General features: G+C 36.7%; 1 protein-coding gene across 2 annotated transcripts in view; it reads right to left on the bottom strand.

The window, feature by feature from the left end:
* Positions 1-6,527: 6,527 nt before the first annotated feature.
* ppp2r5ca (protein phosphatase 2, regulatory subunit B', gamma a) overlaps positions 6,528-19,145 on the bottom strand; it is a 68,927-nt gene continuing 56,309 nt past the window's right edge. Inside the window, exons 12-14 of one of the 2 annotated variants that reach the window (XM_048599648.1) lie at positions 18,207-18,272; positions 12,422-12,538; positions 6,528-9,537 (exon numbers count right to left, since the gene is read on the bottom strand). In XM_048599648.1, the coding sequence (XP_048455605.1) occupies positions 9,403-9,537; positions 12,422-12,538; positions 18,207-18,272 (318 nt within the window). In that variant the 3' untranslated portion in view covers positions 6,528-9,402. The remainder of the gene's footprint in view (positions 9,538-12,421; positions 12,539-18,206; positions 18,273-19,145) is intronic. The other variant, XM_048599649.1, reaches the window with a different exon arrangement.

The following is a 19,145-nucleotide window of genomic DNA, read 5'->3' as shown; positions in this document are numbered from 1 at the left end:
CAGGAAGTTTCAGGATTTTAGCTCTGTGTGTCATTCTGCCTTTTCAGGACATATGATATTAATGCATAAAACTTGTCATTTTCTGAAATTTGGCTTTGACTCAGTTTACTCTGAACTTCATTTATGTGTTTGCATTTGTACATCATTTTAACGTTCGTTGCTGCCATTGTTACGATGTTGCACTGTCTTCTTAGTTACTTGTGTTTTGTTATGTAGTCTGTTTTGGCCTTTGGAACCAGATTTGGAGCACGTGCATGCCTAATATTCCTTCGTCCCACATATCAAGAAATACGACAGCATTGTTAGTAAGTAAACCTGCTGGTTTGTTGCATTTGGCTGACCACAGCAACAATCGTGGCTGCACCTTAAGCATGAAATTGTTGAGCCTGCTGCTATGATTTTATTACTTGAGGATGGACACAAATATGAAGACTTTTTTCTTGCTCAAAAGATCCTTCCTAACTCAATGAGCCTCTCTAACAGTTCCTCTTCAGAAAAGTCACTTATTTCCTTTTGTTGCATCATCTTTTGACAAACTGGTCAACAGACTCACTGAGTTGCTGTCTCTGACAAGAACTGGAGCATGTTACTCCTTAAGTTCTTACCTTGGGCAGGTCTTCAAGAAGTTTCCAGATTTTTTTTTTCCTTTCTGACCATCTTTGGAAAGATTATTAATTGTGCAAAACACCTCCTTGTCAATGGCAAACAAGACTTTGAGTTCTCAGGATTGTATAAAATTTAGATCTATGGAATAGAACTACAGAGTTTGAATAGTTACAATTCAGTAAATGTGTCACTGGATACTCAATCCATAATTGTTTAACTTCAATTTTCCTTTACGGATTATTTGTTTTAAGAAGAATGCAGCACAGTATTTGTTTATAGCTTCTCTCCTCTTTTGTATTTGCCTCTGTTTACCTTTATTTTCCCCCCTGTTGCTGCACCTTTATGAATTACATGTCTTATAGCAGATTTCAACCTGTTGGTGGATTGTGTGCCAAAAAAGTCACGTAGGCCACTTTTCATTTGAATGCTATAATTTGGAGAAAGAAATGATGGAACAAACTGACATCTGGACACAGGTAAGCCTTTTGAATGGAGAAAGCCATGTTTCTGTTAACAAGTGATTTTACAGTGTATTTTATTCTAGAACTTTGAGCTGTGCTTTCAGGACCAATTAAAACTTTTTGGTAAATCCTCTTAGTTTGTTTTTAAAGAGAAAGTACTATACATCAGTACAGAATGAAAGTTTTAGTTTTATTAATAACTTCTGTCTTTTCATTTGTAAGCAAGGAACTATTTGAAATTTCTCTCATCCTGAAATAATTTTCACTCATCATAGAATCAGAGATATACAGCATGGAAGCAGACCCTTCTGTCCCACTCGCCCATGCCGACCAGATGTCCTAAATAAATCTAGTCCCATTTGCCAACATTTGATCCATATCCTCTAAACCCTTCCTATTCATATAGCCATCCAGATGCCTTTTAAATGCTGTAACTGTACCACTTCCTCTGGCAGCTCATTTCCATATACACACCACCCTCTGCGTGAAAAAGTTGCTGTCTAGTTTTGGACTCCCCACCCTGGGGAAAACACCTTGTCTGTTTATCCTATTTGTGCTCCTCATGATTTTATAAATCTCTAAAAGGCCACTCCTCAGCCTCCGAGGCTCCAGGGAAAATAGCGCCAGCCTATTCAGCCTCTTCCTATAGCTCAAACCCTTCAACCCTGACAACATCCTTGTAGATCTTTTCTGAACCCTTTCAAGTTTAACAAATCTTTCCTACAGCAGGGAGACCAGAACTGAATGCAGTATTCCAAAAGTGGTCTAACCAATGTCCTGTACAGCTGCAATATGACCTCCCCACTCCTGTACTGAATGTAATGACCCATAAAGTGTACCAAATGCCTTCTTCACTACTGCCTATCTGCAACTCCACTTTCAAGGAACTATGAACCTATAACCCATGGTCTCTTTGGTAGGATCTTGGGGAGTGTTGCTAAACAAATTGTACAAGTCCTGCCCCGATTTGCCTTACCAAAACGCAACCCCTCACATCTGTCTAAATTAAATCCATCTGCCACTCCTCAGCCCATCAGATCAAGGTCCCGTTGTACTCTGAGATAACGTTCTTCACTTCACTACACCAATTTTAGTATCATCTGCAAATTTACTAACCATACTTTCTAGATTCATATTCAAATCAATTATATAAAAATGATAAAAAGCATGGACCCAGCACTGATCCTTGCAGCACACCTATCGTCACAGGCCTCCAGTCTGAAAAACAACCTTCCACCACGACCCTCTGTTTCCTACCTTCAACCCAGTTTTGTATCCAAATGGCTAGCTCTCCCTGGATTCCATGTGATCTAACCTTGCTAACCATGTGTCTACCATGTGGAACTTTGTCAAACACCTTGCTGAAGTCCATATTAACAATGTCCACCACTCTGCCTTCAATCTTGTCACTTCAAAAAAAAAATTAATTGAGCTAGTGAGACACTATTTCCCATGCACAAAGCCACAATGACTATCCCCAATCAGTCCTTGCCTTTCCAAATACATGTAAATCCTGTCCAACAACTTGCCCACCACAGTTCAGGCTTACTGGATCACTGTTCCTGGCTTTTTCTTACCACCTTTCTTAAATAATGGCACATCATTAGCCACTCTCCAGTCATCCAGCACTTCATCCATGGCTAATGATGATACAAATATCTCAGGGGACCAGCAATCACTTAACTAGCTTACCACAGTTGTGTGATACATGTGATCAGGTCCCAGGGATTTATTCACCTTTTTGCATTTTAAGACATCCAGCTCCACCACCTCTGTAATATGGACACTTTTCAAGGTATGACTATTTATCGCTAACTTCTCTAGCTTCCAAATGCAGTAGAGTGGCACAGTGGTTAGCACTGCTGCCTCAGAACCATGGACCCAGATTCATTTCCACCCTCGGACGAATGTTTGTGTGGAACTTGCATGTTCTCCCTGTGCCTTTGTGGGTTTCCTCTGGGCGCTCCGGTTTCCTCCTACAGTGCACAAATGTGCAGGCTAGGTGGATTAACCATTGGGCTACAGAGACAGGACAGGGGGTTGGGATGCTCTTTGGAGCATCAGTACGAACCAAATGGCCCGTTCTCTCACTGTCAGAATTCTAAGATTCTCCACAGTAAATACAGATGCAAGTTACTCATTTAGTATCTCACCCATCTCCTGTGGTTCCACACAGACAGCCTTGTTGATCTTTAAGAGCCCTATTCACTCCTTAATTATTCTTTTGTCCTTAATGTATTTGTAGAATCTCTTTAGATTCTCCTTAATCCTATTTGCCAAAGCTATTTGGATTAATAAAAGTTCAGAATATTTCTTAAATGTTGAGAAATTGGGGAATGTTGATAGCCAATAGGATTGGAGTGATCTCAAGTCATTGGAAGTAACATTCATGTACAACAAACAGTACATTGGCAGTTGTTAGAGGATTTGACTGGACAGTAAAGAAGTCTTACTGTAATTATATGGACCTTTATTCAGACTGCATCAGGAGTACTGTGTAGTTTTGGTTGACTTACCTAAGGATGGAAAAACTTGCCACAGAGGGGAAATGTTCACCAAACTAGATAACAATCACTGCTATTCCATTGATTCGTGACGAGAGCGCGAGGAGACTGTCTATACTCTCTAGCATTTTGAAGAATGAGGGATGATCTCATTAAAGCATATAGAATTTACAGGGTTCTATAGAGTAGTTGCAAGAAGGGTGTTTCCCCTGATTGGGGGAATCTAGAAATAGCAGATGCAGTCACACAGTAAGAGTTAGGCCATTTACAACTGAGATGAGGTAGAATATTTTCACGTACAGGCTGGTGAATCTTTGGAGTTTTCCATCCATGGGGCTGTGGAGGCTTGGTAATTGAGCATATTCAACACAGATCAATAAATTTATAGATATTAACATCAAAAGAAACAGGGACAGTGTAGGAAAACGGTGTTGAGGTCAAATCAGCCATCATCTAGTTGAATGATGGAGCAGGACCAACTTGTACAAAAGGCCTACTGCTGGCTTCTGTTTCTTGTGTTTCTACTACTATATCTCACCTTAAATTAACCAGACATACATTTTCTATTTCTAACATTTAGATTGAAGAGATTGATCTATTTGCTTTTGTATTCATAGTTCGTCCGTTAGAGAATACTCCATGGTATTTTGGGCTTTTCACTATGAGAAAAATCAGTGCAGATTACCAGAATTATAGCTGAGATATGGAATCTGAATTATGAGATATAGAGTCATAGAGATGTACAGCAGAGAATCAGACCCGGCAGTCCAACTTGTCCATGCTGACCAGATTTCCTAAATAAATCTGTCCCATTTACCAGCATTTGGCCCATATCACACTAAACCCTTCCTATTCGTGTACCCTTCCAGATGCCTTTTAAACGTTGTACCAGTCTCCACCACTTCCTCTGGCAGCTCATTCCGTATCCGCACCACCCTCTGCAAGAAAATGTCATCCCTTAGGTCCCTTTTACATCCTTCCTCATGCACCTTAAACCTATGCCCTCTGGTTTTGGACTCCCCCCTCCCTGGGGAAAACACCTTGTCTATTTATCCTATCCACGCCCCTCATGATTTTATAAAACTCTATAATGTCACCCCTTGGCCTCTGATGCTCCAGGGAAAATAGCCCCAACCTATTCAGCCTCTCCCTATAGCTCAAACCCTCCAATCCTGGCAACATCCTTCTAAATCTTTTCTGAACCCTTTCCAGTTTCACAACATCCTTCTTATATCAGGGAGACCATAATTGAATGCAGTATTCCAAAAGTGGCCTAATCAATGTCCCGTACAGCTACAACATGACCTCCCAACTCCTATACTCAATGCACTGACCAATAAAAGGCAAGTATACCGAACGCCACCTTCACTATACTGTTTACCTGGGACTCCACTTTCAAGGAACTGTGAACAAAGAATAATACAGCACAGGAACAGGCCCTTCAAAGCCTGCATCAACACATTTTACCCATGTTAAAATTGTCTTCACTTACAAGATCCGTATCCTTCTATTCCCTTCCTGTTCATGTATTCGTCCAGGTACTTCTTGAACACTGCTATTGTGTCTGCTTCCATCATCTCCTCTGGCAGCTTGTTCCAGGCACTCGCCACCCATTGTGAAAAATGGGCCTCGCATATCTCTTTTAAACATTCCCCCTTGTACCTTGACCCCTCCACCTTGGGGGAAAAAGCCTCATACTTTCCACTCTATCCATGCCATTTGCAATCTTAAACTCCTATCAGGTCACCCTTCAACCTCTTGTATTCCAGTAAAAATAACCCCAGTTTATCCAACCTTTGTTCATAGCTAAAATCCTCCATTCCAGGTAACATTCTAGTAAACCTTTTCTGTACTCTCTCCAAAGCATCCACATCCTTCTAGTAATGTGATGACCGGAACTGTATGCAATATTCCAAGTGTGGCCTAACTAAAGTTCTAGAAGGCTACAGCATAACTTGTCTATCTTGTCTTCTAATGAAGGCAACCATGCCATAGGTCTTTTTTTTAAAAACCACCTTATCTACCTGAGCTGCCACCTTCACTGATCTTTGGTCCAACACAGACAGATCTCTCAAAATATCAATACTCCTAAGGGTTCTGCCATTCACTATATAATTTCCACCTGTATTTGACCTTACAAAACGCGTCACATTTGTCCAGATTAACCTGCACTCCAAGATCTTTGTTCAGCAACTCTCCCTAGGACCTTATCATTAAGTGTTTATGTCCTGCCCGGATTTGCCTTTCCAAAATGCAGCACCTCACACTTATAAAAATTAAACTCCATCTGCCACTCCTTGGCCCATTGGCCCATATGATCAATATCCCGTTGTACTCTGAGGTAACCTTCTTCACTGTCCACTACACCTCCAATTTTGGTGTCATCTACAAACTTTCTAACCATACCTCCTTAGTTCACATCCAAATCATTTATATAAATGACGAAAAACAGCGGACCCAGCACCAATCTGTGGTACACCGCTGGTCACAGGCCTTCAGTCTGAAAAACAACCCTCCACCTGTCTTCTATCTTCTAGCCAACATTTGTCCAACTTGGTTTTGATCTTTCAACTTAGATGTCCAAAATGATAAAAGGAATATATTATGTACACAGTAAAATAAAGACTAAAAAACTGTGACAAACTTGAGCCCAGAATGTTTTCAGCAGAAGGTTGAAGAAATTGTGATGCAAGGAGAAACCAACTGAACACTGGTTGCTCTAGTCTACAGGCTTTAATATGTAAAATTAATATGGTATTTTAATTAACTGTAAAAGGTATTCTAAACTGGATAAAAGTGGTTTAAAATCAAAAAGCATACTGAGTTTGAATTAACTCAAAGTATTGATTTTCAAAATCTTTACTCACGGTAAATCTTTTTGAAAGAAAATTATCTGTGCCACTTACCAACTTTTGTAGTTGCTAGGAAGTTTTATTCTGTACATAAGACCATTTTGTACAAAATATGAAATCTACTTTATTAGATATTACACTACTTAAAACAAAGTACAACATATGTACAATATTAAAATGAAGCCATTTATGTAGGTATCACACTAAAGGTCACTTGTCATATTACTGGACATTCCTCTTGTACTGGGCTTTTTTTTTTAAAAAAAAGCAAATACAAATAAACTTAAAAGATGTCAATCATAAAGCTGCTTTTAAAGAAAAACAGACACCAGAACAAGCTTTGGAATCACCTTTTCTTCAGACATTTAAGAACTTCTTTAACAAATCAAACTGTTCACATGCTGGTTATGGGGTATCCATTTTGTGCTGGTTTATCTACAGAATGATTAAAAGACACTCAAGATGACTAAATTACCTCAGTATTCCAGATTCCACATACCCTATACCAACTAATCATTTAGTTTTGACTTAAATTCTGTAATTAATGAATTGACAACAAATCCCAATGTTTTGCACAGTAACTAGCACAACACTAGTATTATAATATAAACTAAGTTCTGGAGAAACTCAGTAGGTATGGCAGCATCTGTGGAGAAGGAAACAAAGTTAACATTGAGCCTAATGACTCTTCTTTGGAACTCTGTTACACTCTCCACAGATTCTGCCACTCCTGCTGAGTTTCTCCAGCACTCTAGTTTTATTTCAGATCTCCAGCATCCACTATGTTTTGCTTTTATTTACAATACTAGTATTTTTAGTAACAGCCCAAGCAGGTGAAAATTACCACAACTACCTGCACATCATCCAATGTAAACCAAAAAACAAGGACTGACCTTTTTTAATAGAATAAAGATCACCAATTAATATGAAAATTCTCCCAATCATTCCAACAGAAAAAAGGCAATTCAAAGTTGTAGTTTGGTGAGTGTCAATCTTGATCAATAGGTAAGTCAAAATAAGGGGAAACTGCTAAAGACAGGATCATATTCTAAACTGTATACAAACAATATACACTTACTAGTGGCCAAAATAAAGTTACAATCCTTCTCGAACACCTCACACAAACATACTGCTGAACACCCAAAACCAATGAATATGAGAGATAAACTACTAGTAAGCAAGACGGAAGTTCAAACAATGGTATATAAATAAAATGCGGCAAAAGCATGGAAGATACCACATAGTAAAAGCACCCATCTCTCCTAAAAGGAAAGATATTGGGGGTAGATTTCCATGACAACTGCTAAGAAAAAAAAACGCATGTAAAACAAAGTAGATTTTCCAACATGCTTGAGAGATTATTTTAGCATTCACATTTCAAGTTAAACAGGAAGTGCTTTCTGAAATTTGAATATGTTTCTGCTGGTAAAACTTCAAATTTTGTTCTTTTCTTTACAGTCCTGAATACCCCTACAATTTTAAAATTCCTTTAGCACACTAGGCTCAGAATAAAAGATTAAAGTAAGGTAAACAGAGGTGAGAACAGTTTAGAAGATAATTTAGCTGAATGCTTTTGCAGATATTCTTACCATGCACTATTTTGCAATATAAACCTGATGATCAGCTACCACTTTCAAAACGATGCTAAAATTACATGAGATTGATTGAACAAGAGTTTTGATAATATACGCACACACTTTTGTTTTTGTCTGACCAGTTTCTGATCACCAGTCATATTCAGCTATTTCACACAACTGACAACACACATACATATCTTGGTGTTTCACTTGCCTAGCTCATCATAGCTTCATTCGAACGGGTGTTGTGAAATCTAGTACACATTAAAGTTAGAAATGTGTGTGACATTTTTCATTTCTAAAATCTGGCGAGTATTAAATTAGGAGTGTGACAATTTTCCAGATCCATTCTTTACAAAGGATCTCAAAGTTCTTAGTTTTGAGGCAGAACAATTTCATAAAGTAGACCAGCAAACTGGCAAGACAGATTATAAAAACACCAGGAAAGTTACACTGGAGAACATTAATACAAGGAGGAATGGATTAAAATAGTGAACCCTGAGAATTCTTGCCTCAGCCAATTCAGTACGTTGAAGAGTTCCATCAGAACTGTTAACACTCGCCTTGTGTAACAGACATGAAGACAGACAACATGTACAGAACTTTGACAAACCTTACAAAAGATAAAATAAAATGTCAAAGTACCTGAATAAAAAGTTTTGATCTTAACCAATCCAGCAGGAATCAATAGTTATTTTATATATTAATGGGGAATTAAATCAGGCTTAGAATTTCAAGTTAGTGATTTACCTAAAGTTGAAATCCTGTGTTTTAAATTATGTGGTACAATTGTACGGATAAAAATCATGTCAATACTTTTAATATCCCCAAAAGATACTTTTTCATATAGTAGATTGATATAATTTACTTTTAAAAATCAGGCAGGTTCCTTCTTTTAAATAGTCAGATTTAGTGCAAGATGTTTAATGAGTCCAGGAACTGTTGACATTTACATTTATACTAATATATTTTTGGATGCAATAGAATCCTGGGTTGAATACATTCAATGCAAAAACAAAAATGGTTTTAGTACTAAAAATGCAGTCTGTGACTTCTCAAAGAAATTTAGACTCATTGTCCCATTTATTTTCAAATACAGGTGTAAATAAAAAGATAACTATAAATGCAAAACAAATTTTATACAATGGCTCTGTGGACATGACAACGCTCAAATTTAGCTCCATCGTTTGATGGAGATTGTAGAAAGCACAATACCCTATGTACCATTGTTTGAACTACCCAGACTTGACTTCATACGTGGTAAAGTTATTGCCTACAAACTGGATTCAAGAAAGCATTGACTTAAACGTATAGCTGATTGGTATGGCACAAAGCATAATAGCTTCTACAATAGACCGAGTTCAGAGAACAGCTTTATACAATATTCTTCTGTTGAAATAGCCTAATGCCCATCGTGAGCAGATATAATCTCTTCAGCCCGGCGATGGGATTCCAAGGCCTTCATGGTGTAGATATCCTGAGGCAGTTCGGACTTGCGACGCACAAGTGGACGATCCTTTCGAAGATCTTTCTGTGCCTGCAGAAAAGTAATGTTAATAGTACCTGCGACTAAAATGACTTTGCTTTGATTTGAAAAGATATGATTTAAACAACTTTTAAAATTTTTACATTTCTGATTTAAAAGATGAAAGATTATTGATCTGAAATGTAAACTCCATTCTCTCTTCACAGATGATGCAGATGCCTGCTGCATATTTCCAAAATTTTCTGCTTCTTAATTTTAAGGGGAGTAAGTATTTATATCAAGTTGATTTGAAAGCAGTGTTTACCAAGACAATAGCTATTTTAACATATTCCTTTTCCTTCAAGGAATCAATTGACAGAGACAGATTCTTAATAAAGATCGCATTGAAACAGAAAGACCCCATTATAGCAACAATTAATAATGAAATGCCATCTTATTACTGTTGAAAATTATGTTCTGATGCTTATCCAAGAAACACATGAAATAATGTGCTGCATTTATATCCGCTACTACACTTAATGTTTGAGACTGTAGCTTTTCTCAGGAAGAAATTTAGACTCATTATCCCATTTATTTTCAAATACAAGTGTCAATAAAAAGATAAATATAAATGCCAAACAAATTTTATAACTCAATGGTTCTGTGGATACGACAACTCTCAAATTTAATGCTGTAGACTGTAGAAAGCACAATACTCTATGTACTATTGTTTGAACTACCCACCAAGATCACTTGAGATTTAGTATTAAAGGAAGTGGCAGCAGATGGTGAGTGGATTGGATAGGATATTCCAAAATTCCCTGGATTATGGAACAGTTCCAATGGATTGGAAAAATGCTAACGTAACACCTCTATTCAAAAAGAGAATGAGGTAGAAAGTAGTACATTATAGAGCAGTTAATTTACTATCTGTTATTAGGAAATTTTTGGAATCCATTATTAAGGGACATTTGGAAAGTCAAAACATAAGAGACAACAAGGTGCAGGGCTGGATGAACACAGCTGGCCAAGCAGCATCATAGGAGCAGAAAGGCTGACGTTTCGGGCCTAGAGCATCTGCAGTTCCTACTATCTCTGATCCATTGTGTAAGCTTGGTTTCATGAAGGGTAAGTCATGTTTCACCAATTTGCTAGAGCTCTTCAAAGATGTTACAAGCAAAGGGAATAACGGGGCTGCTGCAGATGTAGTATATTTGGACTTCCAGAAGGCATAAAAGGTTAATACACAAGGTAAGCTCACACAGAATGAACTGCCAGCGAAAGTGGTAGATGCAGGGACAGTTACAACATTTAAAAGACATTTGGAAAGGTATGTGAATAGGAAAGATTTACAGGGAAATTTAGTCAAATGCAGACAAATGGGTCTAGTTTAGTTTGGGAAACCTGGTCAGCATGGATAAGTTAGACCTAATGGTCTGTATCTGCGCTGTATGACTCTATGAGGAGGTAATATATTAGCTTGGATACAGGATTAGCTAACCGTCAGAAAGCAGCGTCAAGATAAATGCATTTTTTTTGGTTGGCAAGATGTAACTAGACGAGTAGCACAGGGCTTGGACTTCAGGCCTTAACTATTTACAATCTGTTAATGACTTGGATGCAAGGATAGAAACTGCTGTGGTGAAGTTTGCAAGTGACATTAAAATAGGTGGCAAAGTAATTTGCAATGAAGAAATAAGAAATTTACAAAAGGCCAGAGGAATGAACAACTGTTTTGCAAATGGAGTTTAACTTGGATGAGAGATGTTATCAATTTTGGTCGGAAGAATAAAAAGGCAACTCATTATTGAATGGAGAGAAACTTCATTCGTGTTTCAGTGCAGAGGGATGTGGGTGTCCTCGTGCATGGGTCGTAGAAAGCTAGTTTGCAGATAATGAACCTCAGTTCAGTAGGGCAGATGGAATTTTGGCATTGTTGCTAAAGAAGTGGAGAATGAAAGTAGGGAACGGTACAACGCATTAGTGAGACAACATCTAGAGTACTGCATATGGTTTTGGGCCCCTTACTTGAGGAAGGAGGCAGCTCAAAGTTCATTAGATTAAATTCCAGAGATGAAAAGCTTGTCTTACAAGGAGAGATTCAGCAGTTAGACCTATACTTGCTACAGTTTAGGAGGATGAGGGAAGATTTAATTGAATTATACAAGACGTGAAAAGGATTGTAGAATTGCGTTGCCATCCAGAACTAGAGGTCTTAGTTTTAGACTGAGGGGTGGCAGATTTAAAAACAGATGAGGAAGAATTAAAACAGGAAGAACTGTGGATGCTGTAAATCAGGAACAAAAACAAAGTTGTTGGCAGAGCTCAACAGGTCTGGCAGCGTCTGTGAAGAAATAAACCGATTTTGGGTCCGGTGACCCTTCCTCAGAACTGATTAGGAAGAATTACTTCTATCAAAGAGTTGTGAATCTGTGGTATTCACTACCCGAGAACGGTGGATGCCAGGACATAATAAATTTAAGGAGCAGATAGACACATTTTTAATTAGCAGGAATGTGGAGTTGAGGCTGAGATGAGATCAGCCAACATTGTATTATTGGTGAATAAGGCTGGAGGGGCTGAATTGCCCAGTCCTGCCCCTAGTTCTTACTTTCTTTTCACAAAGCAAATTCTATTTGTATCCATTTGTGGCAAGATCCTACGTAGGGCCCAATGGATTCAATAAAAATTAACCTTAACTATTCCAAACTTTTCTGCAATTTTATATTTTCTTAAAAAATCTTTATTGAATACAATACCTCCATTATTGTAAATTTACATCATAAGAGAAAATTATTAAATGAATCAAGGAATCCACAAAGCTAAACAGAAGAATTAAATTTGAGATTATTCAACAGCTATCAATTTACAGTCTCATGAGACTTGTATATTAATTTCTTCCATGACTTTCATAAGAAACAAATGAAGTAGTATCATTTTTGTCGCCATTTTATACCTGAGTTGCTTGATCTTCTACTGCCTTTCTAATCATCTGGATATCATCTATCAATGGACCATCTGTTTCCATGGCAACTGGACTATTCATGCCACTGGGTTCAATAAAAAGCTGATACTGAAAGATAAAATTTAAGTTTCATGTACAAATAAGCTGAAGTTTAAACTAAAAATAAAAATGGATTCACAAATATCGAGAGAGATAACATATTTCAATTTGAAAACTAAGAGTGTCTCTGTCTGGTTGCACAAAACATTCAGGAACTTTCATGTGGTGCTACTAAAGTTTTATTGGAAGAAGAATGCAAGTTTTGCTGAGGCACTGAATTGAGACAAACCAAAGAGGTGAATCTGGGTCTAATTAATGGCAGACTATTCAGAAATATGGTCATCTTGGATTAGCCAATCTTAGCTACTTAGAAACAGTGATACAACTGGTCAGGATTCTTACTTCAAATCTGTATCCATATTTATATTTATATGACCATACAGAAAGGATAGCATGAAGATTAACAGTGATGCCCTGATGTCAAACCTCCTCCATCATTCAGTGCCAATGTTCACAGATGAATAATTACCACTTTAGTTGGTGAGGATGGACACTTGGATGTGTATGTGTACATCTGTGTAGGGGTATGTGCACAAGTTTGAGGGTGAATGTTGAGGGGAAGTATCAACATTGTAGCCATAGCACACAAAGACCCAATATCTAATGGAGAAAAGTGGCTTAAAACCGAGTGGGACCAATGGAGGAGAGATTTAGAAGTAAGCCATTTACCTTCTCAGCAACATATCACAACACAGGATCCATACTTAAAAAATTTTGTATAAATACAGGTCAATGATGATTTCAAAATAGAAAGTGTAAATATGCAGTTTAAAGTTATCCTGAAGTGACCAAAACGTGCTCAATATATAAATTTCAATATACAATTTGAGTTTCACGTACAAATATCGAATTAAATACCAAGAGAGATGGCATGTTTCACTTTGTTTAGTTTTCCAACATGTAAATTTAAAACATCTGGTATATGGTGAAGATTACAAGATTTTATAATTTAGAACTCCCAGCAGTATATGCAACATAGCCAATTAAATAGTCAATAGGGGAAAAAATTCTCTCAGTGGAACTGTCGTATATCTGTTAGTGATGTCAGGCACTACTGGTGCTTATGCACCTGTTTTCACCTTTTTAATGCACTGTGATAGGCCAAGCACAATTCAGCTGACAATCAAGTTATGATGTTTCCTTGCTTATCTTGCTAAGATGTGCAGTTTACAAACATTTACTACTGATTCGAAGAATGTGCCAACATGTTGGGTAGGATTGTTACAAGTCTTGATTTTTTTTTGATGCAAAGTTACTTATCAGAGAGAGTTATGCACTTTACAGCCATCACACCTCAAACTTAAGCCACAAAAAGGAGTATATTTAATAAGCTTCATATGCTAACCATGTAAAATAGGTAAATAGAAAAGTTGTATGAAGGCACTGATGTACACAAGTGATAGCAAGTTCTATGGTATATTTTCCTTTATTATGCTCATATTGATTTTATATCCATCATTCACACCATTTTGAGTCCTAAATACTGCAACTAATACTGAAAATCTTGGACAAAGCAACTGTCATATCCCTTCAAAATGGGATCTTTAAAGAAGAAAATGTAATTGTTGGAAATCAGAGATAGATTTTAAAAAAAGTGAAAATTACATTTATTCTTTGTTGAAGTTGTTTTAGACTTAGACTTTAACTTCTAACAAATCTGGTATCTAGGACAAACACGATGAGCATTACCCCACCCTCCCCTCCCTATTTAGGGCAGTGAAATTAACAGTGAACTTCAAAAAGGTCACTGCATCTATTCTGAACTGAAGCCTACATAAAATATATTCATTTGAATTAACGTGAACAAGTCTGCTATGCAACATTTTATGACATTATCTTTATGCCTGATTTTATATGGATATTGTCATGATCCCAGCTGATGACAACACTGGAAAAATCAGATCCCAGAGTGAGATCTGGCTGGAGAAGTTTTACTCTTTTTGTTTACTGTGGAGTCAGTCACTGAGCACATTCACAAGAGGCTCCTTTTAACAACAGGCCATAATATTTTATTATACATAAAGAAAATCACAAACTAGATTTACACTATACAAGAATTATTGAAACATAGTCTTTACAAATAGAGTAGAAGACAAAAAGCTGACATATGTGATTTTATAATAGGAAAGACCTTCGAAAGTACTAATTGATGTCACTGTCACTGTAATACTGAGTTCAAGAAATCAACTCTGTTTCTCTTCCCCAAATTTGGTTCTACTAAGGATCATTGGTCAATGTACCCACATAGACATAACGTGGAGATGGTGGGATATTTTGCCGTGACGCCTTCAGGAAAAATGGCACTGGACACATGTTAGAAACAACCAGTTCAATTGATATTGGAAGCTTTAAGTTTCCAAAGATTGATATACCAGTTTCTGGAACCATACCTGGGAGAATTGGCGGAATTTGGAGGGAAAATACAGGATTTGTGAGAATTAGAGGTAAGAAAGGAATGCAATACTACAACATATATCGATAGTGCTAGATGTGTTGTCTTTAGGTAGGGAGAACCAAAGAAACATTTCTTACCAAGTTATAACAAATATATTGTAGAAAACAGAAGTTTTACCTAAATACAATTTTTTTGCTCAGAGATTTAGTCAAAAAATGTTCCTTTTTGATGTTTAGCAAGTTTGAACTCTGGTTAATTATCAGTCATATCTTACTAAATGGCAGACCAGGACTCAAGGGGTTGAATGGATTGCTCCTAATTCCTATGCGTACTATTTTATTACTTGTACTGAATACAACTGTCCACACTGTTTTAAGGGTTCTCATGTTTGTCCCTCTTGGATACACAGATACATAAATAAAAAGACTGACTCCTCAGAACATGCACTGCAAAGTAACAATTCAGTGTCCAGAGCATCTCTAGTCTATCTTAGGTAGTTACTGGACTTGAAACATTAACATTGTTTTTTTCCCACATATGCAGCCAGACCTGCTGAGTTTCTCTAGCAATTTCTATTTTTGTTTCAGATCTTCACCATCCACAGTTCTTTGGTTTAGATTATAAATGTGTTGGGGTTATAAAATACAAAATATTTCGTGCTTTCTCTTTTTTTCTCTATTCACTTTTTGTACTAAACAAACTAGTCACTTATTTCTGGCTCAGAATTTAAACAGCTTGTTTAAAATTCTTCAATTTCATCATTTAAAGAGTTGCACAATTGCCCGCTTCACAAAGGTTTAAGATTTCCCTGTAGAGGGCACCATGTCTTTCCAAAGTTGCAGTGTGATACAAATAGATTCTAAGTCAGTTGGTGAGGTTGAAACCAAGACAAATATCTTTTCCATGTGGAGAATGTTTACTGACTTACTCAGTCCTATCCCTCTCATCCCATAGCCAGTGTCACAGATGCTTCCATCTGTATGTGTGTTCAAACAATTAATATCCACATGAAACTCAACCTTAATAAAGACAAAAATAAACCTTAACAATAGCAATTATCAGATAGTAACTTGTAAAATGCATAAACAGTCAATGACTAGTGCTAAATGCAACAAGTGATGCTGTCCACAAAGTTCGACCCAATGTCTACGTGGGATTGCTACTTCATACCATAAATTATTAGTGATTTTGTGCTGCAGTCTTACACGCATCAGCAACTGAATCAAAATTTTGAAGAAACTCAAGTGATATGGATGTTTCTGACAAGGGCAGCATTTGTTCCCCATCACTAATTTCCCTTGATCTAAGTGGATTGCTATAGCATTTCTAGAGGGCAATGAAGAGCCAACAGCATCACTGTGGGCCTGCAGTTACATGTAGCCCATATTAGGTAAGAATGATAGATCTTTTTACACAAACGAAGAATTTGTGAACCAGACAGGTTTTTAGAACACTGATAATATTTCACGGTTACCATTAACAAACTAATGTTTAATTCTAAATTTAGAAATTGAATTTATTTGAAGCAAATAAGTATAATTAAGCAACAATTAAACTATAAAACATCCATCAGTTACAATCTAATCCAGAATTTAAATTCTGTTGCTATGTCCCAAAAACATTAGTCTCATGCTCTGGATTACTCATCTAATGACATTACCACCATGCCAAATTCGCCTTGTTTGTAATTCTGTAATATCCAGGTTCAAAATTGAGAGAATAGATTAATTGACCATCTGGCAATAATTTCTGAATTCTTAAAAAACAGATCAAATGACCTAAGTTTCACCATATGCACCCTGAAGAGGCATGCATATATTTCCTAATTATAAGAGTGACATGCTAAAATTGGGTAGTTAGAGATTAATCAAGTTTTTAAACAATAGGTGAAACTTAGTTCCTTTATTCCTGAACGGATTTTGTGCATTCAACACAAGAACTGCAGTATGCTTAGAAGGAAATAAGTATACTTAACCGACAAAAAAAAACTATAAAACATTCAGTTACAATCTAATCCAGAATGCTTCCCTTTAACAGAACTGAAACATAGCATTACCCAACTTCAAATGTTTTAATATCTACCTTTGAACTGATAATCGTGACACAGCAAAATACTTCTAGCAAAATATTAAAGGATCATTACTAAAGGGAACTTACTCATTCATCTCTACTTGAGATTTTCATTTAGTAAGTATTTCCCTTTTATAAATATTCCATAATAGGAGTATTTAAATAGCTCCACAATAGTGTTCAATAACTCCTCTTCAACAAGCCCCATTCAGACTTGCTTGACCTAGTGATTGAAATTTTACATGGTCTCATTCTGGTCACTTGGAGTGATTTGATATTAAAAAAAGTATCAAATTATGTTATAAAAAATGCAAGTATATCATAATTGTAAACCACCTCATACTAGCTGATATAAAGCAGCATTGATGAATATCATGGATACAGAAAATGATTTACAAGTACATTACCACAGTGAATATACTTCCATTAGCAGTGAAGTGCTTTAGAATGTCTTGAGATTGTGAAAGGCAATATATAAATGCAAGTTCATTTATCCACTTATAAATAATGAAAACACCATTTGCTGGCAAATACAGAGATTGGAAGTGGGACTTGGGAACACAAGTAGACTACTTGCTTGGAGATAACAAGCCTGCTATGAAAAGACTGTACAGAAGATTACTCACATTTACTAAAAGGCATACACCCTAGTCCCATTTTAAAAATCATTTACTGTAAAAATTGATTTATTCAGTAATTATAACTGGTTAACCATGAATGAACAGGTGTAAACTACACCAAAGGATAAATTTATAACTTATACAAACCAGAACATTACACATTTGGGGCACGTAACTAAGATTTATTGTCAAATCTTTTATTCAGTAACAGTGATCAATAAATAACAATTCAAAATTGAAAAACACAAGGACATGAAGATCTCATGAAGTTAAAAATGTCCATTCAAAGGGTCTGAAAAACTGAATAACAATATTTTAAATGGAAAGGTTTATTGTAATTATTTATTTTTGTTTTAGTACTCTGAAAAATTGAGCTGATTCTGTACATTCAACTTTTTGGACTGTTCTGACCTTACGCGGTAGCTTTCTTTCAGCTCTGTACATGCCATTAGCAATAGTGTCAAAATCCATTTCTAAGGAGATCTTTGTTCCAGATGATTAAGACATTTCATTTGTTCAGTGGGCTAATTTAAAAATCACAAGACATTTAAAAAAAGTTGAAGTTTTGGTGCATTTTGATACAAGTGCCTACCTGATTTTTGGAGACAGGGCACATGGACAGTTCCCAGGATGACCAGTTTTGAAAGGAACCCAGTGTCTGATGAAAGGAAGTCACTTATGAAGTTTGGTTAAAATAAAGCATTTTAGGATGGTCAGTATTTATGGACAAATAACCTTAGGTCAGGTAAAGCACAGGAAAAATAAATTACATTAAATCTTCCTCTACTTTTCCCAACAATGGAATTCAACCTCAACCTCAAAAAGGTGCACCTAAATGGTTGTCAGTATCCTTAATGTCCCAAAGGATAACTGAAACTTTTAAAGTCAAACTACTAGTGTTTTGTTCTGTGGGCAAACGCCTACTAGAGTGAGACTAGTCCTAGTCATTTTACTTGGCTAACTGGAAAGAAGCAAGTCATTTGCTCAACTAGTCTTGGCTACATTACACGGATAAAAAGAAGAAAAACTACTGTGCCACTCAGTCACTTTTAAAATGTACTAGTTAAGCATAGCATACGTAGAGTTGATTCCACCATTCAGATTAAGTAAGACTTTTTTTTGGAGGGGTAGGGTCATGAGGAGGAATGAATGGACAAAAGAATGGAAGGGAACCTGGTTGGAGAAGGGTTACAAAGTCAGAAATTTCCCAGATTGTGAAGAAGAAAAAGCTGAAAATGTGTATTTGGAAAGGCCATTACTGGTAACTCAGCAAATTACTACTGTTAAATTTTTTTTTTACCAGATATACCAATGTTGGTCTTGTTGGGAGTAAGGTAGCGATGGAGGTGAAGGAACGATGGGTGCGCAGTAGATCACTGTCAATTTCACTGGCTCAGAAAATGATTGTCATTCCAGACATCAGCTGCATTTTAGAGGATTGGAAAGAAAATCAGGTAGAATTCACACGGAGTAAAAAGGGAATGCAGACTTATGCAAAAAGAAATTCATCTTTAGGGTAGAGGAAGATTGG

The sequence above is a fragment of the Rhincodon typus genome, chromosome 8 (genome assembly GCF_021869965.1).
Source record: "Rhincodon typus isolate 14 chromosome 8, sRhiTyp1.1, whole genome shotgun sequence".
In the NCBI taxonomy this organism is placed as follows: Eukaryota; Metazoa; Chordata; class Chondrichthyes; order Orectolobiformes; family Rhincodontidae; genus Rhincodon; species Rhincodon typus.
This window is presented reverse-complemented; position numbering and strand designations above follow the sequence as displayed.